At 35.5% G+C, this 21,324-nt stretch overlaps 1 protein-coding gene across 3 annotated transcripts in view; it reads right to left on the bottom strand.

Moving 5' to 3' along the window:
- Positions 1–352: 352 nt before the first annotated feature.
- The window catches only part of LOC136038660 (uncharacterized), a 45,140-nt gene continuing 24,168 nt past the window's right edge, over positions 353–21,324 (bottom strand). For all 3 annotated transcript variants that reach the window (XM_065721925.1, XM_065721926.1, XM_065721928.1), the window contains 5 exons: positions 17,060–17,174; positions 11,654–11,883; positions 9,021–9,392; positions 6,320–6,431; positions 353–2,844 (listed from right to left, as the gene is read on the bottom strand). In XM_065721925.1, coding sequence (XP_065577997.1) covers positions 1,848–2,844; positions 6,320–6,431; positions 9,021–9,392; positions 11,654–11,883; positions 17,060–17,174 — 1,826 coding nt within the window. In that variant the 3' untranslated portion in view covers positions 353–1,847. The remainder of the gene's footprint in view (positions 2,845–6,319; positions 6,432–9,020; positions 9,393–11,653; positions 11,884–17,059; positions 17,175–21,324) is intronic.

Genomic DNA, 21,324 nt, shown 5'->3' with positions numbered 1-21,324 from the left:
AATGCGACCAAATCCATACTGAAATATAACTAAGCATATTTTTAAAATATTAGTTTGACATTAACTCGCCGTGACGTAAGAATGTAAAATGATTCATGGTTGGTTACTTAAAAATACTCCACCAATCAGAAACAACTTTAAGTTCTTACATACCTTAGGTGAACTGGTGTGATAAGTCTGATTAGCCAATTGTGCTTAAGGACACAAGCAAGCACCAAAACTTGTGGATATTTTTCCACTAGACAATTGGTACATTAAAACAAACATGGGGAATATTCCCTCATTTTTGATTTCAACTGGTGTTTATTGTACCGTCTTAGTCAGATTGTCCTCCTGGCATTCTAATCCTGAATATGGTAATAGTAACATTTATTCATATATTAGTTTAAACAGTAATTCACAATACAAAATAAGTAATTTGATTTTGAAAATACATTCTTAGAAAAATATAATCAATCTATGAATTAATACTGGTTAAATAAAAACAGAGCACTTAAGGCCGATTCACAACGAGATTTTACTAACACCAAGATTTAGTCGGCGGTAATTTGATCCAAGCATATTTATTCATAGAATTTTCTGATAGGCTGAAAAGTTCTGATTGGCTGAAACTAGTGCAATCTATATCTCCGTATAAGTAAAATCAAAATTCAAGGGCGCATCCAGGATTCTTTTCTAGGGGAGCTTTCTCAAAAATACAAAACACACTAAAAATTTACTCACATACATTTTTGTAATTTTTTACAGGTGAGAAAAGAGTTTAGCGTATGTGTGTGTCTGGGGGAGGGGGGTTTAAACCCGGTGACCCCTCCTTTGGATACAGACTTGACCTCGTTATAAATGGAGCTTCACAGGAAGTTTAGATACACTAGAAAAGAGTCGGCCAGCTTCTAAAACGGTTGCCTAGCCTGCAAAACATGACTCAGCAACCAACTGTAAACACTAAGATAACACCAAGGTTGCCTGGTCTGGGAAAACCTTACCCTTTTTCTAAAAAAAAGTCTGATCGACTATTTTCAAGCTTCTTAAATCCTGATTTTCAAAGAAACAAAAATTTGTGACCATAAGGCCTCACATAATTGTGGAACATTTGGTCAACCTTATAGGGACAATGCGACCTTAGTATACCTTAGCAAGACCTGTAGCAGCAATGACGGCCATACTATACAAACACATACAGGCCAATGAACGAGGAAAGAGGAGAAGTCGATGCTACAGCGAGACCTGCAGCAAAGATTGTTTCTTTTTTGAAAAAAAAAAAGATTATAGGGAACTGCTATTTTATACCATTAAGCGGTTCGTAGCTGTAGTTCAAAATACACCTGTTCCTATGACAGATTCTATAATGACTTCAGGTAAATTATCCGTATAGTGTAAAGGCTCTATCGTTTTTATTAGCCAAAACACTACTTTAGAGGTGTGTCTGAGCTTATCATTGGATGAAAACAACAGAGATCTGAATGCATAATAAAAATATTACGACGACGTACTATATTAAACACACCTTTCAAAAGTGGGAGTTTTATCTCAATCTAAAGTACAAAAGAAGTGATTTAGGTGCATGAGGTAATCAATGGGAGACAGTTTGACTCAAAAGTCTGACAGGGGAACTCAAAGGATATAATTTGTAATTTTCAGTTAAAACTGAGACACTCTTCAAAATACTATCTAACCCAGCCTGCTTTTTGGATTTTTATAGGTTTTAGTTCTAAAACACCTGATTGCCTCTTACCATTATACAGCTGTAAAGATGTTTCCCAAAAGCAGGATGAATAACAAAAACGACAGAAAAATGTTTTACCATTGAGTCTTTCTAAGCAAATCCTGATTCAACATAAAACATAAAACTACAGTAAAGTCCAAGAATTACCAGTAACTTCAATCCTAACGACGTTATTTCCTTTAGATGGCTCTGCTTCTGATTCTACTCTAGAATTAAGAGGCGGTAAAGGTCCTTCGACATGAATACTTATAGAACCACAATTAACTTCCTCATTCTTCTTAGGTTTACTCACTTTCGAATATAATACACTTGGATTAAAGGGGACAACAGGTTCTTCACTCGGCGAAACGGGAATGCCATCTACAATTTCATAATTGTTAACACTCCCGAGCTGCTCGTAAGGTGGCTCACCTATAAAATATTTAACACTTTCATAATTAGGCTCACGTCCATCAGAGGAGCCAAGCTCTTCATACATCTCATTTCGAGAGTCATACCGTACACACTCATAATTGGAACCTTCAAGAGAAACTGACTCGTATCCTGGTTCCTGAGCAGTTCCATAATTACGGTCACTAGTATTCAATCTTATTGCTTCATAACCATGATCCGATTTAATACGTTCATAACCTTCATTTATAACTTTTTCATACCCTGGGTCATTATCCTCTCGTTCAAAGGATTCCGCACTTTGACTAGGACTGTTAGATACTTGGATGTCAGATAAAAGATGAGCTTTTATAGTTTCATAATTCATTTCCTCAGGAAGACTTGGAAAACCACGTAAATGATCCAGCGGTGTTAGGCTTTGCCTACTCCCAAGGGTATCAGCAGATCCTCGTCTGCTAGCACTTCCACCAGAAGGACTACTACCCGTTTTTTTATGCCCTTTTTTGGTTTCTTGGCTAAAATCTAATTTTCCTAAATCTATTGATCCTCTATGTGATGAATTTTCTGACTGAGACAAGAAGCTGGCGTCAGAAGCACGTGATAACGTTGCACTCTTCCGTTTTAAGACTTTTGCGTACATTTCTTCCAGGCTTTTGACGGCAGTTCTACCATGCTCAACTAATGAACGGCTATTTCTTCTCACCTTATTTACGGTTGCATACATGTCATCACTAAAATAAGTTGAAATAGTGATAAATCAATCAAATAGTGATAAACAATAAATGAAATAAAATGAAATTAAAATGAAATAAATAATGAAATTAAAATGAAATAAATGAAATAGTGACAAATCAATCTTTAAAATAAATCAACTATTTACTTTTATCGTAACTAGTTATGAAAAAAAAATCAACACTGTAGTTTTTTTTTTAATCAGAAACCTCAGTCACAGAAAAATCTCTAGAAAAATTTCGAGAAAGTTTCTAGAAAAATCTAGAAAATCAAAAAGATACTTTTTTGAATGCATATACATTATTCAATTGTTCCTTTCATAGCCAACTATAAAAAGATAAGATTTGAGATATCATTTAATATAATTTTGATTCTCAATTATACTCTCTTTCAAGTGATATAACGTCAGGAATTCTCCTAGTTCTGTAAAGTAATGTTGCCAAGCTTCACAGAAGCGTTAAGGATCCCGAAAACGAGCCACTTCGGTTCGTTTAAATAACCTAGCCATTAAACATGCTAGTTAGCGAACTAAACAAGTTAGTGAAACAACTTAATACAGAAAAGGAAGAAGAATATTGCTCCACAAATCAGAGGTTTATTTTCAAGACTCGTCTTTTACACTAAATCAAGCAGCTTTTTGTCAGCATTGTCACGCCCATTAATTCCTATAAAATTAATAAAAATTCCCATTTTTATCATCATCATCACTGATTGTTAAAGACTTATTACTAATTTATGCAACTAAGATAAATTCTAAATCTAAAATTTTAGGAGCCGATCCTTCTATGGAGTAGCGGTTCATGACAGGACATTTAATAATACAAAAGTATTCTCGTCATTCTTTGTCATTAAATGTAGAATTCTGTTCTACAAATTTCACGGTAGCTGACGACGTTTAGGATACAGTAGGTCTGGGCAAACTTAATCTTCCAGTCCCATTGGTCTTACCTAAGGTAAATTAAGAACAAACAAAGAGATAAATCTCAATGCAGAACAAACAAACGACACTTCGGCCAGTAGAAAGAAAAGGTAAAAAATAAAATGACGCGGATATTTCGCCTGTATGAAAACTAGGCATTTCCAATGCTGATGATATAAAAATAAAAAAATAAAATGAACTAAAAGCAAATAAAAACCAAAAGCAAGAATATTTCAATTTACTTTTAGGTTATTTAATTTTTATCTTTGTTTCATCAGCGTTAAAAACGCCTTGTTTTCATACAGACAAAATATCCGCGTCGAGATGGTTTGTATCTTTCCTTTCTAGTAGCTGTAATCCCATTTGTTTGCTCTTCATTGAGATTTCTCTCTTTGTTTGTTCTTTCTCATGGCTGGCCTGTTCGGCTTAAGAGCTTTCATTTGTAAGGTAAATTAAAAACCAAACGCATAATATATATAAGAACGAAAAGATCCACAAACTATTTTCTGATTTTCAAATTAGGCCAGTAAATGCGTTGAATAATGAGGAAAATTTGCGAAGGAAGCAGTAAATATCGATACTGCTTCTATCAGCTTTGTTATAACATAAAGCTTTTTGAGTTACAGCACCTGAAATGTATAGTGGCCTTCAAAACTAGTTGCCATGATGGCCACTTAATCTTTGACCATTCTTATATTTTTTGTCTTAAGAAGTTTTAGTTTTTACTTCTAAGGAGTCAAAAATGATATTCATTTTTGACACAACAGAGGGGGGGGGGCATCCATCGTTCTTATTGCCACAATAAGCAAAGCTCTCCACATCCATAATGGTAGAGGTGCGTCAAAGACTTAGCTTTGGTAATATAGAGGAATAGTTTGCACGTGTAACTTAAAAAATGTACTTAAAATTAGCTATATAGAAAAAGAATACACTTTGAGTAATTGAAAAAAATAAAAATAAAAAATCAAGCGCGATCCACATACAGATTTGGATTTTTTTAAGCTTTTCAAGAACTATGGAAAAAAAGAATTCATAGCAGACAAACAGGCAGGCATTTTAACATTTTAAAGCCAATGACAAAGGCTTCACCTTTAAAGACAGGCCAACACTTCACTAATCGTGTCAACGAGCAATTTTAGTTAACTTTAAGTTAACTCACAAATTTCCAGTGCTTCTAATCTTTACAACCATGGGTATTTTCAAATAAAAATCACTGTTATCTTCCATGCCTAAATCTGTTTTGGACATTTCGGTTAGTAACACAATAAATATTTATGTTTTCTATAACTCGTACGATCATTGGAGATAGCTTCAGGACCAACACGACATCCAAATCCGTCAGGAGTCTAGAAAGCATTTATGACGTAGTAGCGAACTAGTTCTTGGAACCGTGTCATTTTCATAGTTCATCTCTGTGTATTTGTTTAAGCTCCTTCCTAATTAGTGCAGCGGCTTGCCTTAACTTGTAAATAACAGTAATAAGGATCTTTAATTTTTGGGCAATAGCATGAATAAGGTTTATAGCGTTAATATCGCTAAAGTATAGGGTTCAAATTTTTATTATTCATCTTAGTATGGATACGAGACGTTGTAACACGTTCAAAATTGCTATTATTCCAGAACGGCAGTTAGATGTGGCCTCCTCTGATCGGCTTATACATGAATTAAGACAAGGCAAAATCTGGTCTCTAGAAATAGGGCATAAGATTCTTAAGGTAGAGCATCCTTATGGTATTTATCATACCAATTACGACAGGGCTTTGGTGGGGAGTTATCTGAATGACGTTTGAATCAGGGAGACTTACTTCATTTGTGTCTTCAGTTTTTGTTTTCTCTTTGTTGTTTTCTTTGTTTGTTTTCTCTTTGTCATTTAGTATTGAAATAAAACATTTTTCTTTAATAGTTGTAAATAAACATAATCTTTTAGAAGCAGACAACAAGATTGCATCGAAAAACAGCCAGGCAAGAACTGAAAACAGGCCACACCCCATCTTGGGGGTAACATTCTCGAGTATGGGGATACTTTTAAAGGTTTGACACGTTGCCAAGGGCGACCTTACCCTTAAATGATAGCCATAATTAGTAATATTTAGTTATTACAAAATTATTCGTAAACAAATAGAATAGAAGTCATTGACTCTTATTTCCACCATCAGAAGCAGAAAATAAATAAATAACCCTAATTTAATATTAACAAAAATTGATTTTAAAATAATGAAGGCTATAAACAGTTAATTTACGATTGACATTGCAAATATTCAGACATCTAGCCTCAATAATCAACATTTAACCACATTTAAAAACATTCAACACCTACAACATGTAAATTTCTTTTACCAGTTTAGTTTATTAAATGCAGTCAGTTTTCTCAAAGTGTAAACCTACATGTTTTGAGCTTTTTAGATGTAAAAGATGTTTTATTTTAATTAACTTTCAAGATATTTTTATATTGTTAACTTCACAATTATACGAGGGAACATTTGATAGAATATTCCAGAGGCAAAATAATGGAGCATGTACTTTTTCTCTTTAAAATGACCTCTGATGAGACTTACTTTTGGGGTGATGGTGGGGGTGGCAGTGGTGAATTAGCTTTCCTTCTTTCCGGCTTAGGCGAGGCTAGAGACAAGTGACTAGAAGAGCCACTCAACATGCTTGCCATTGAACCTTAAAATAAGAAAACACAACTTTAATTCTAACTCCGAATAATGTATTAGGTTATCAATTGTTCTACTGATTTTAAATAAGAAGCGCAAAAAAAAGAAGAAAAACAAGCTCCGGGGCACATAACTAAAATTTTAGAAAGAAAGCGTTCATCTAAAACTCAAAAATTCTGATAGTGAATATCTCCCAACCAATCTTTGGAACCTGTATTTAAGCAAGTATAATTTTTTTTTTTAATTTCTAAATCTTTTCCTTTGTGATTGAATTGGCCTTTCTATCACACGTCATTATGCGACAAGCCATAGGGACTATTGTATTATGATTTAATCAATAAGTAAATGATAACAAAAGTGGAGCCATGGGTGTAAGGAAAACAATTCATTAAGATGATTCCAAAATTAAAAATGCATGAATGAGGTTCAAAGGGCGATTTTGATACTTTGGCGCCAATTCACCGACACAACGGGTAACTGCTTCAATAAAAGTTAATTTGATGCAGTTAGAGCGTTGTCCTTGGATCACCATTTTCATTAGCCATCATTAAAATTTCATATTTTAAATTCTTCTTACATAGGAAAAGCAGTGCGTCACGTTGGCGAATCACCGTGAAAAACTTCAAAACTGTCAGGTTAGGTTAACGTAACCTAACCTGATTCTTCTGGATACTTTTCTGCTTCCAGTGCCACTTTTTTTTATTTATTTTCAAAGCTTCATTTTATCATTACAGAACCAGCATCAATCAGAACAAAACTTGGTGCGATAGACAATAATTACCAATAAGCAATTTTTGCACCCACTAGGTTGACAGAGTATGTTTACATTGCCCAATTTTAGCAGCTCTGATTAACTCTTCAATCAAATAAAAAGCGTATTCTCCCATGGTTGTTGCTGCTATTGTTTAGAAAAAATGTCTAGAGCTTGCCGAGTTCCTCAAGAGAAGTCGAAATCCCCCCCTTCCTTTTATTGTTTGACAAAGCAACCGAAGTAATTTAAATCAGCAACAAAAATGTCGTGATAAGCGAGAATTCCTTTAGCGGGAACATAAGGTAGATACCACTTGTCAAAAAATTTTTACACGTCCTAAACGAAGAAATCATTACCAAATAAAACCATACAGTAATATTTAATCGAAGTTTTATAGTCACGATATATCATCTTTGAAATGGTAACAGTTTATTTATTGCTTTAAATATTTTAAACTTAAAAAAAAAACAGTTATAAATTTAAAACTGAGGATTTAAACTATTAACATAACAAAGCACTACAATTATTTATTGTCAATTAACAATTTAAAGGATTCGTTACCAAATAAACTGATAAAAGAAAAAACAAAGTACTTTTTTTTGCTGAAACAATTACTATCAGTACGGTTTAGGAAAAACAGAAGTTGTCTAGAAAAATCATAAAATTTAACTGACATTAGAAAGGGAATTAAAAAACAAGACATCCACAGCTTCGGAAAAAAACCTATAATTTTAGGCTCTAGGAGCTCATGATTACGGAGTCCTAAATCAAATGTAAAAGTAATTTTTAACATTTTTCCTCGAGATTTATTAAAAAAATTTCTAAGAAATCGATACACAGATTTTGTAACAAAACTAAGGTGCGGAGTTTTGAAAATACAAATGAGTAGTATGCCGATAGGATTCAAACTAGTCTTTTCAAACCACAACAGTCTTAAAAAAACAAAAACAATCAAAGACAAATCAAGAGACTCACACCCAAGGCCGCAACCAGGAGAGGCATCGTTACCTAATTTTAACAGCCTTTCCACCCGAAAATTTTTTCCGACTCGTTAAAAGTAACAAAATCCATATAAACGAATTTTTGATGTTTTTCAAATTTTTTTGACCCCTCCCCCCCCGAAAAAAAACCGGACAAAAAATCCTATACACGCGGTTACTCAGACCAGAAGAAGACCATTTTAAAGATATATTTTGTTATTTAGTGATTCATTGAACAGGTAGGTGGTAATGCTAAACCGTAATATCGAGATGAAGCATAATTAGTGCAGTGCTTGCAACAAGTAATAATTTTCAGAATACAACTGAAAATCTTTTCTTTCTCATGTTTATTATTCGCATTACCTACAACTACCACTTAAATAAACGAATTATATTTCAGCATTATAGAAAAAAGTTACAAACTTTTTAAAAAGTTTACAAACTTTTTTCAAAGTTTACAAACTTAAACGAACATAAAATATTCCGTATATGGGGGGGGGGGGCTACCCTTTCCCCAGCCCAAGCTTTTTACGCTAAAGTCTTGAGGTCTTTAAAAATAATTCTTATTCAAATTCAAAGGCCCATACGTTTGAGCAGTCTGTCTTAACGAATTGCGGCAAAAAAGTCGAAAAGGGATTTGTGTATTTGAAACTGATCTCTCACATTCAGCTATACATAATTTTTTTTTCTCGCAAAACTAATATATCGCCTAATCCTAAAGCAAACAAAATATCTACCTCTACCAGCAATAAGAGTAGAACTGTGTGTAAACTCGTATCAATAATACATAAAGCTTAATTATGGCTTTTATTTAAAAGGGGGACCAAGAAAAAACTAACCCCGTCGATTTAATAAGAAAAGATCTAACCTTGCCGAGACGTAAGAGACAGGTGTTTTAAGCTAATGACACTTGGAGGTTCAGGTGGCATGTCAACTTCTAGAGAATCTTCAGTCGGCAAAGCTACCGCGTCTGTCAATAAAGGCGCCTGATCAACTCGAGCATAAGTTTCACTTCCTCCCCCACTTGAATTGTAGAGGTTACCATTTGGATCAGGAATAGCTGAGTAGACATTCTCGGAGTATTCAGCTTCTGAGACCGTAGCATAATTTGGATCACTCATCGACTCTTGTCGGACAACAAGAGCCCCAGGACGGGAGGATCGTACAGGAAGGTTCTCCTGTGCTATTTTGGCCCGAAGAACAGCAAGCGACTCACGAACAGTTATGCATGAGTAGCCCTCTACAACAGACATTAGCAATCATTTTACGCCCAAAAAAAGCAATAAAACTACACTAAAAGAATTAGTCTGGTAATAGCTGTTACAATTTCGACTGAAATTCATATGATTTCTTAATCATCCTGAATTGCTGGTTCTGCTTTTTAATCAGCCAGATATACATTTTATAAATGAAGCATACGACTATTGAACCAACCAAACTTTCTTTTTTCTTTATTCAGTGACAATAAATTTGGTATAGAGTTATGCTACTTTACTATTCCCTAGATATTGTAATGCCTGTATCCCAAATTGGTTTAACGCTGTAAATGAGGAATAGTCTCTGCAAACGCTACTAAATAGATATGGACATTCATTATCAAACTTTTAATTCAACTAATTGGTAAAAATAAAATAAAAAAATTACTGATAATAGAATTCATATTCTGAGCTAAATAATTTTATAAATAATTATCACTTGTAAACAATATGGATGCTACAAAAATTTTCAGCGTTATATATGGGCATCAATATCTCCAGACGGTAATAAGTTAATATACACGCCCACTATTAAACTTTTACATTAACAGATCGATAAAACTAAGAAAAAAATGACTAATGATAAATCGAAATTTTGAGTTATAAAACAATTATTTTAAAAATTAAATGTAGTGACCATATACCTTAGAAAGAATATGAGATCCTACAAAACCAATAACAGGATTTGGCAAGTTCAAAATTATGATAAGAATTCTGTTGCAGTTTCAGCTTCGTCTTTTAAGCAATTACTAAATAGTAATTGGTTTTAGGTAAAATCTAGCTTTTATGCAACTTTATAAAAGTTATTTTCGCCCGACTTTCTGATGTTTCACCTTTTTCTTTTTTTAACAACTAGACAATTAGTTGTATTCCTAACGCAGTTTCTACACTGAGTTCAAACCTACAACCGTGTTGTTATGGGAATGAGACTGTTTCTAGAAACTAATTTTTTTTTATTGTGCAATTTTTAAATTAGGACTGGAATAAATTTGAAAACATGAAATCACAATCGTATGAACATTCATATGAAATATATGAATGAATATATTCGTTTATAACTAGAAATCACTGTAAGTTCAGGATGATAATAAAGTCTTTAGTTAATTAACAATTTATCAATGGCACTTAGTAATTTTATACACATATCATTAAAATAAATTGTGCATTTTAAACACTGAGTTTTGATAAAATAATAATTTATTTAAAAAAGGATTTTAATATGTTATTATTGTACATTTTAATATATTACTAAAACAAATATGATAACATTTATTAATAAATGGCCAAAGAGTCAGCTATTGCTAAGCCTTAGCTCCACTCCACGATCCGAAGGGCCCTCATTTCACCATGGCAAAGAACCAAGGTAAAATTTGAAAATGCCAAAGGCTTGCTTAACAGTGAAAAAGAACAATCTGACGGGAGGGGGTCCTTCCTCTTCATTGACTCTTTAAACGGTTATTTCGGACGACAAACATATGTATGTTTCACAAATATTGCAAGAGCATATTCTATCCTTGCACACCCTTTTTTGGGAAGTGATACCCAAACTCTTGTTTTATGAGTCTAGGTACGGAAAACAAGGAGATAAGTAAATAAATTGGAAAATATACCCTTCGCAGAGCATTAAGAATTAACTGTCAAGTCTGAAATATAGTCTAGCCCTAAACAGTTGTTCAGTATTAAACAGAGAAACTAGTACACAACTTTTATAAATGACACTCAGATAATATAGCTTAGCTGTTTTTGATCAACACCATTCAGGTAGAGATTTCTTATTTACTACAATACTGACAACTCACTGCAGCCCAGGCCACCCAAGGTCAACACAGCTAAGCGCGCTCTTCATCCGTCCCAATCTCTTCGAAGCCACCCTCTTTACACCCTCCCGAGAAGGTCCGATTTCCCTTAAGTCTTTCCTTACGATCTCTTCCCAATTCCTTCAAGGACGCCCTGTTTTTCAATTTGACCTAGATGGTTGACCGACAAGGACGATCTTTGGCAATATATCATCTTTTATCTCAGAAGGTGTTCCAGCTATATCAACCTTTTTCTCATTATAACCCTAGTAAGCGGGATAAGAACAATATTTCTCGTCTGCTGCAGTAGATTCTTATCGTATTGGCTGGGACACTAATTGTATTGGCTGACCACATAGGATAGTCTCTATGGTATGGGGAGGGAGTCCAGAAATAAGCCAGAATAATCTTACTATTTACAGAACATTACCAGGAAGAATCCTACTCACTGGAGTCTTGAGAATCTCCACTAAAGTGAGGACCATCCCCTTCCTGTCTTCCAGCAATATTGACTTGTGATCCAGCGGGATTATACTCCACTTCCCCTGCAGCACTGACGGGTCTTTCTTGCGGCAGCACGAAACCTGAACTTGGTCCACCAAGTTCAAACGAGGTCACAGGTCTCCTCCCTCTTGGCGGTGGTGCAGGACCGTTTGACGGACTAGAGGTAGAATCAACCCTATAAGCAAAATAAGGGATTTATCTACTTTTTTTATTGTCTAATTGGCATTTGTCTTGATTCTGAAGTTATTACATTCTAAAAGTCAAAGAAGTTTAAAAAATTTGAAATTGCAGAACTTGAAACTGATAAACTCAAAACGAATAGAAGTAAAAACAAATAGCCGAGTCAAACTCAAAACGAGCAAAAACTAACATGATTAGGGCTGATAACCCCCATGCCTTCTCAAGACCAGAACGTAATTTGCGCTTTTACTGAAAAAAAGACCATGGATTGTCAGTTAATTGACGTATAATCATATTTATTCCTTCAAGTTTTGATAGTTTTTTTGGAAAACTAGAAAAGTGAAAACATTCAAATGTATTTTGTTTTCAATAAAGCACAAATTATGTTCCGATCTTGAGAAGGCATGGGGATTATGAGCCCTAATTGCGTTAATTTTTGCTCGTTTTGACTTTGATTCGGCTATTTATTGTAATTTCTGTTCGTTTTGAGTTTCATTTATTTAATGATAATGATTGGTAGTAGTTTTACTTGGAAGATTATTTGACTTTATTTCTGCTCATTCTTGGCTTAATGGACCTTTTAAGTTTTCTTTGAAAAACTTGTTTTGTGAAAAAAAATTTTTAAATTAATTTCTGTTTGTTTTTATTGACATAGTCTTTTTCATGAAAAAACAATATTTTACATTCTTTCAGTTTTTTCTATAAGAATCTATAGTATGGGTTGCTATTTGTATGTTGGAGAAACTTTTTCAACAATTTTTGATCCTGACACAAACAGTACTTTTTAATTTAATTTTATGGTTTCTGAAGTTGACCTGAAAAATGAAACTTAACATAATTCTCAGAAGATTATATCTATACTCTTTGACAACCTTGATATACTAACAATTTTTTTATTTATCGAATGTAAGAGCAGAAGTAGTAATTGTTTTATCCCAAAAGTTATCAACTTAATACCCTCAGTTGTTCTCGATATATTGCTGAGGTGTCTTATTGGCAACCATAAACACAATGCCTTTTGATTTATTTTAAAGCAACATTAGTTTTAAAGCATAATTGTGGGGGGTTGACATGTCCAATATCTCTAAAGACATAGTTGTAGGACCGTTATACTATGCTGAGCAAAACGGGTGTATAAAAATTTTGACTGGATGTCCTTAGAAAATGAATGGGTTTGAGAGAAGGGCTGCTTGCCCTCAAATCTCTTTTTACTCTTAAAAAGGGCACCAGAACTTTTAATTTCGAATCGAAATAGCTCCTTTAAAAGTTTCAATGGTATTTCTAGCTATTACAGATTTGTCCTGTCTATGATATTACTTATATGCCCCTTTGAAAACCTGCATGCATACTGTTTTTTCGTTTAATTGAAACTCTTAAACGTTCCCTGTAAGTTTCATCTTAATACCCTTAGCGTCATTAGTTACAGTAACTGTAGTGGTAGTATTAAAAGTGTATATAAAGTGCCTTCTGGCTAGTTCAAGGCCCCCCAAAACTTACCCTTAAAGGTCTAAATTAATAATATAAGTTGCTCTTCAGATATTGCTTTGTTATCTTTTAGAAATTCCACATGCTCATAGTTTGTTTTGATTTAGTTTAACATCTGCCTAAATATTCCTTAAAAGCTTCACCTTAATATCCTTAGCTTGTGCAGTAGCAATAGTTGTAGCAGCATTAGTGGCAGTATGCACCTAGCACCTTTGGTTCTTTCAATACCCCTTTCAACACACGCTGAAAGTTTCAACCGTTCCTGAAGCATTTCTGATGCGTCCGCTTTACAACCTTTGTGGACATAGTGTGCTTCGAGTTAGTTCCATACAGTTTTTATAATACCCGAATTTTTCGCCTTAATATCATTAGTTTCCACAATAGTAGCAGTAATAGCAAAATTATTTGTAATAGCCTAGCTTTAGTGGCAGTAGTAGTAACAGATGTAGTAATAATAGTGACATTAGTAGTATTAGTAGAAGCAGTAGCATTAGGATGCAAATATTTTCTTTTGGTTGGTTCAACATCCCTCACAACAAGCCCTGTTAGTTCCAACTTCACACACCAAACTATTCCTAAGATATTGCTGTTATACCCTTTTGAAAACCTGCATACAGAGGGCGTGTCATGATTCAGTCCATTTCCCCCCCCCCTCAAAATTTCACCTTCATACCCTTAGGCATAGTTGTAACAGTAGTTACATAGTATTATTAGTAACAGAATTGAACAGTGGTAGTACAGCTAGCAGCAGTAGTATTGACTTATTGCTTTTTGGTCAGTAGAACATCCTTCTCATCAAGTCCTGGAAGTTTCAACTTCGTTATGACATAGTCCTTTTGATAACCTGTATGTCCACACACTTCTTGAAATTTGCATCTCAATGCTCTTAGCCCTACAAGTAGTTGCAATAGAAGTAGTAGTAGTAAATGTAGCAGTAACAGTAGTATTAGCAGTATCGTGCATATATTGCCTTTTGGTGAGATGATCTTATCCTTTAAGTATTCTTAGAAAGTTCCATCTTAAAACACAAATCAATTCTTGAGATACGCTATTTTGATAATGTGCCTGCACATAGCATCTTTGGATGTAGTTTAAATTTTTCCTTAAAACTGCAAATGTAGCGTGGTAGTAGTAGTGGTGGTAGTTGTAATAGTATTGACTGCATACAAATATTGCCTTTTTGATCATCCCCCTTATTATTTCCTGAATTTCTCAAATTAATATACTTACTCATTTATTCCTGTGTTGCGTCATTTTGACTATCCGTATACAAGTAATGTGTTTTGATTTAGTTCAACACTCCCCTCAACATTCTCTGAAAGTCTCACCTGAATACCCTTCGTCTTTGGAAAGTAAAGTTCAAACATGTATACCTTCTCAATAATATATACAGGTGTAAACAATGAACGAATGGCCTAACTTACAGCCCTTTTCCTGAGGACTGTGAGGAGGTTGACATGCCCAAAGACATAATTACAAGACCTGTCAACAAAACTGAACAAAATAGCTCTTTTAAAATTTCGATCGGGTATGTTTTGGGGAATGATAGGCTTGGGGGAGGGGGATGATTGCTCTCCATTAACTTTTGACTCCTAAAAAGGGCACTAAATTTTCCAATTCCCAATCAAATGAGCTCCATCCAATCCAAAGTTTATAAGGCTACTCGTTCCACAAAAACCTTATATGCCCCGGGCATAACTTACAACCCTTGCCAAGGGGCTCTGGGGGATTGTGTCCACCTTAAAGACATTGTTATATAATTTTTGGATTAGTGGTAACAAACTGGCTATCTCACAACCTCAATTGAATGCATTTTGGAAAAACAGGATGTCAGAGAGGGGGGCTAGTTGCTCTCATTTTTTACTCTTAAAAAGGAACTAGAACTATATATTTCAAATCAAATGAGCCTCTACTAAAGTACACACGACCACCTTTTCCATAAATACATTATATGCCACTGGGGAATAACTTACAACCCTTACCCCCCAGACTCTGGCCTTTTTATAAAGCCTTATTATATGATCTTTGAACTATTTTTGAACAAATGGTTATCTCAAAATTTTTATCGAATGGATTTGTGGAAAACACGAGTTGAGGGAGGGGGAAGCGGATGCCCCCGATCACTTAGACTCTTAAAAAGGGAACTAGGAGATCTGATTTCCAATTCAGTGAGCCCCCTTCAGAGTTTATACGACCACCTTTTCTATAAAAACATTATATAGCCTTGGGGCATAACTTACAACCCTTGCTCTGAGGGCTGGTGGGGGGGGGGGTTCATCCTCACAGGCACAATTTTCAGACTTTTCAACTTTGCTGAACAGAATAGCTATCTCAGAATTTTGATTAGATGTGGTTTGGGAATTGATGGATGTGTCTGTGGCGGGGGGGGGGGCTGGTTCCCCTTCAATCAATTTTGACTATCAAAAAAGGTCCTTTCAGTTTCCAATCGAATGAGTCTTTTTAGAAGTTCCTACAGCAGCAAATGGTCAGCTCAAAATCTCTATCAGATGCATTTCAGGAAAATACGAAGCGTGTGCGGGGGGGGGGGGGGCATCCGCCCTCCAAACACTTTGAATCTTCTAAAGGGTACTATAACTTCTCATTACCAATCCAATGAACCCCTCCGAAGTTCGGATGGCCACTCTTTGTATAAAGCTTTATATGCTCCCAGGGCACAACTTACAACCCTTGCCCTGAGGGTCGTGGGGAGTTGTTATCCTCAAAGACATAATTTCCAGACATTCTAACTACACTGAATAAAATGGCTCATCTCACAATTTCAATTGGATGTATTTTGGCAAATGGTGGGCGTGGGAGGGGGGTTAGTGGTCCTCTAATCAATTTCGACTATTAAAAGGGGCACTAGTCCCTTCAATTTCCAATTAAATGAGCCTTTTGAGAAGTTTCTACGACAACAAATGGCCATCTCAAAATTTCTTTTAGATTCATTTCGGGAAAATACGAGGTGGGGGTCGGGCGTCCACACCTCACTCTGAATAAAGAGGTCACTAGAACTTGTGATTACCAAGCCAATGAGCCCCCTCCGAAGCTTATCCGACCACCCTTTCTATAAAAACTTTATACGCCCCCAGGGCATAGATTACAACCCTGGCCCTGAAGGCTTGGGGGTGGTGGTGGTGTGAAATCCTTAAAAAATTCAGAACCTTTAACTACGCTGATCAAAATGGCTATCTCAAAATTTTGATTGGATGTGCTTAGGGAAATGGTGGTCGTGGACGTGGAGGTTAGCCCCTTCAATTTCCAATCGAATGAGCCTTTTAGAAGTTTATACGACAACAAATGGCCGTCTCAAAATTTCTATTGGATGCATTTTGGGAAAATATGAGGTGGGAAGTATCCACCCTCCGACCACTCTTAATCTTAAAAAGCCACTAGTATGTCTAATTTCCAATCCAATGAGCCCCCTTCGAAGCTTATACAATCACCCTTTCTATATAAATCTTAAACACCCCCAGGGCATAACTTCCAACCCTTGTCCCGAGGGCTGTGTGGGGTTTGTGATCCTCAAAGACATAATTTCCAGACTTTTCAACTACGTTGAACAAAATCTTTACCTTAGCACTATTGCTCTACCTATGATCCCAATGGCCCTAATGCAAGCAAAGCATATATACTTTTTCAATTTAATAGTAGACATTCGACTTAGGAAATCTTTACAAGTTTACCTATCAACTCCAGATCGCCTTGCCTCAATTACGTCATAGCTATCAGTATCAGTTTCATCGCCTTCTTGCTGGCCTTCTAAGTCTTTGACACTGGCATATGGATGTTCCCTCTCAGCTGCAATAATAAAGCAGATTAAATTACTTGATTAAAACAACGAGAAAGAGAATTCTATTAATAAACAATTTGTAATTGTCAGCAAAAGCCACTATTTATAAGGGTTGGCTGGATAACTCCACTGAAACGCCGGATGGCCCCTCACCATCTATTAGCAAGTGTTTTTTTGTTTTTTATTTCATATAACGAGACATGTTGGAGATCAAAGGGCTACAAATAACACAGGACACTACAGATACCAAACGACGGTATTATAATTACTGATTTTTAGCATTGGTACATTTTTATAGCTTATGTAGTCTTTTTGGGTAGAACAAGCTACCCATATACCCAATTTTATACATTTTCCTCGGGGAAAAATTTCAATCACCTCAGCTTTTTTCTCAATGGAATGTTCCCAGCATTTGGATTCTAATAATACAAGATCTTTGAAGCGTTGAAAGCAGTGTAAGCAGGTTGAACCCTAAATACACAGGTGAACAGGTATAAAAACTCTTAGAGAAAATTTCACTGTGATTCATAGTATTTACCACATTTACTAGTCATTTCAGGCTTCACCATGCTTACCTGAGTAAAAGAGTTATAAGATCCAAACCAAAGAGTATGGGTAGCTCACAAGAGTGGGAACCGGCACTGGTGTCGACAAAAACACCTCTAAGCGCCATCTAGAATATGGCGAATCTTGGGATTTTTTCAATTTAATATTAAGAATAATTAGTATGATTTATGTAGTTGGTAAAATCAGTGTAGTAATAAGTGTCTGATTTCAGTTCCTGACAGAAATTAAATAAAAAAACGAGTTTTTTTAACTGAAAGTAAGGAGCGACATTAAAACTTAAAACGCACAGAAATTACTTCGTATATGAAAGAGGCTGCTTCCTCATCAACGCCCCGCTCTTTACGCTAAAGTTTGACTCTTTCTCTCAATTCGTCTTTTTAAAACAGTAAAAAACTTTAGCGTAAAGAGCGGGGCGTTGATGAGGAAGCAGCCTCTTTCATATACGAAGTAATTTCTGTGCGTTTTAAGTTTTAATGTCGCTCCTTACTTTCAGTTAAAAAAACTCGTTTTTTTTATTTAATTTCTGAACGTTTTTGAATCAATGCATGTTTTGATTTTGGCTCTCCGCAGAGGAATAATCAAAACGAAATTTTGCATATTTTTTTTTTTGGGGGGCTAAATGGCTTTCTCATAATTTTGATCGAATGATTTGGAGAAAAAAAGAGCGGGGGCGAAGCCTAGTCGCCCTCCGATTTTTTGGTTAATTAAAAAGGCAACTAGAACTTTTAATTTTTTACGAATCTTTTTATTGGTAAAAGATTTACGTAACTTATAAATTAGCTTACGTAAAGAACTTTTGTATTCTCATGTTTTTATTACATATATGAGGGGATTCGCCCCATCGTCAGTACCTCGCTCTTTACACTAAAGCTTAAATTTTATCCCAATTCATTAAGAATGACCCCTGAATCACAAAAGCCGTAGAATAAATAGTTGAAATTACTAAAAATACTTTAGCGTAAAGAGCTAGGTATCATAAGGAGGTGAGCCCCTTATATGGGTAATAATTTCTGTTTGTTTTAAATTTTATTGCTGTTCCTTACTTCCAGGTGAAAAAGCTTTTTCACATTTATTTTTTTATTTTTTTTAAATAATGCTAGTAAATCCTGCTCTCCCTTCATGGAAGTTTTCTTCTCCCATGACAAATTCTCGATGGAAAGTTCCCCCAGCATATCCCCCTCTTCTCAACCCCTCCCCCCAATCAAAAAAATCCTCCTGAAAACGCCTGTATACTTCCCAATAACCATTACTATATGTAAGCACAGGTCAAAGTTTGTAACTTGTTGCCCCTCCCACGGGGACTGTGGGGGAGTAAGTCGTCCCCAAAGACATAGTTATGAGGTTTTTCGACTACGCTGAATAAAATGGCTATCTCAGAATTTTGATCCGTTGACTTTGGGAAAATAATTAGCGTTGGAGGGGGCCTAGGTGCCCTCTTATTTTTTTGGTCACTTAAAAAGGGCACTAGAACTTTTCATTTCCGTTAGAATGAGCCCTCTTGCAACATTCTAGGACAACTGGGTCGATACGATCACCCCTGGAAAAAAAAAAAAAAAAAAAAAAAAAAAAAAAAAAAAAAAAAAAAAAAAAAAAAAAAAAAAAAAATAAACACGCATCCGTGATCTGCCTTCTGGCAAAAAATGCAAAATTCCACATTTTTGTAGATAGGAGCTCGAAACTTCTACAGTAGGGTTCTCTGATACGCTGAATCTGATGGTGTGATTTTCGTTAAGATTCTATGACTTTTAGGGGGTGTTTCCCCCTATTTTCTAAAATAACGCAAATTTTCTCAGGCTCGTAACTTTTGATGGGTAAGACTAAACTTGATGAAACTTATATATTTAAAACCAGCATTAAAATGCGATTCTTTTGATATAGCTATTGGTATCAAAATTCCATTTTTTAGGGTTTTGGTTACTATTGAGCCGGGTCGCTCCTTACTACAGTTCGTTACCACGAACTGTTTGAAACGATTAGAAGGCTTGAAAACTGCCAAGTGTCGCCAAATGCTAGGTGGCATAATGATCTATAGAACAGAATTTAATTTAAAAATTTCTTGGTGGCCAAATTTGACTTTCACGTTACAAATGGGACTAGCACATATATATCGTATTGATTTTTTTTTTTACATCGCTCATGACTTGTTATTCACGTCAGTACAAAATACGCAAACTGATAATTAGTTACGTGTGATTTTGGCACGAGTATTTTGTATGCTCCGATATTTGAATACTTCTGAAGAATACGATGAAGAAGCCAATTAGCAGGTCTTGCGTTTTTCCTGTGCCATCTGTCAAACGATGATTGCCACTCCTGACGTGGGCCTGCCTCACTAACAGGTACGAGTTGTTTTTGTTTTTTTTTGGAAACTGTTGTAAATTATTCGTGATAAATAGGAGCTACAGATAATGGCTAAATTCAGTATCCATGAGCTGGCCCTAGCAAAGTTTCGAGGACATCCCGATTGGCCAGTTCGTATTATTGTGGTTTTGGATCCAAAAATTGCGAGCTCAAATTCAAGAGCCTTGGAGCCTTCAAGCATCTTGTATTCTGCTACGGGTCAAATGACACGCGGCTTGTTCTCAAGACACAGTTTATGCAGTTTGAGGCAAATATCGCTGAAGCTATGAAATTTTGTAGCAAGGGTGTAAAGGGAGCATTTGAGGAGTTTATCCATCAACCGAACAATTATTTTGAGCTTTGCGAAGGTAAACTAAAAACTCAAATTCCAATTCTTGGGCAACAAACTACAGCAGGATCGCCGGCTATAATTGCTCGCATTTCCACGACAGAACAGGAAATCCAAAGAGTGATGGAAAATCTTGCTTAAAAAAAATAGACGAGAAGCTAGATGAAAAACTAGTGGCTGTGGCTGCTAGTAGGCAGTCTCTATTCGGTGCCACTTGCCATAAAAGCTCAAAGTTCAACCATCGTCAGTGAGGTTTACTCAGCATTGATGGTTGTTTGAACCGAAATTCCTAGCCCTCAGTAACGAACTGAAATTTCTAAAAAATCAGATAACATTTCTTGAGGATTGCATCAAGACTGCAGAGCAAAAACTAGATATGTACGATCAGGACTTAAGGCTAGACAGTCTTCTTTTCAACGGCATCAAACAGCCCCCAAAGGTCAGTAATCGGGGGTGTGGTACGCAACAAGATGGAAACCTCTAGAGTATCTGATGGCAATATTGTGGAAGTAAGAAGATGTCAAATAAACAGTTCTACAACTCGTGAAGATGCCATAGCCCCAGTCCTAGTCAAATTCAGGTCGAAAGAAATTGCCCAGACAATTTTCAAGCTGAAATTGAAGTTGGCGCGCACTGGTATATTTGTGTCAAAAAACTGAACAAAGCAGTGACGGTACATTTTAAACCTAGCACGTGATAAGTACGGAAACAAACAAGTGTGGTCTGATCAAGGTCGAATTTATATACACCTTGCGAGTGATACTTTCCCCCGTCGCCTCTGGTCGTTGCAAGATGTCGCTTAGATTGTTTTATTTTATTTTTTAAAAAGGAATTAGAATAGTTTATATTGTTTTTATTTCTTAATAATTAGTATTACCGTTACACCAGAAGGATCGGTTGGA

This window comes from Artemia franciscana, chromosome 18 (genome assembly GCF_032884065.1).
Source record: "Artemia franciscana chromosome 18, ASM3288406v1, whole genome shotgun sequence".
Lineage (NCBI taxonomy): Eukaryota > Metazoa > Arthropoda > Branchiopoda > Anostraca > Artemiidae > Artemia > Artemia franciscana.
This window is presented reverse-complemented; position numbering and strand designations above follow the sequence as displayed.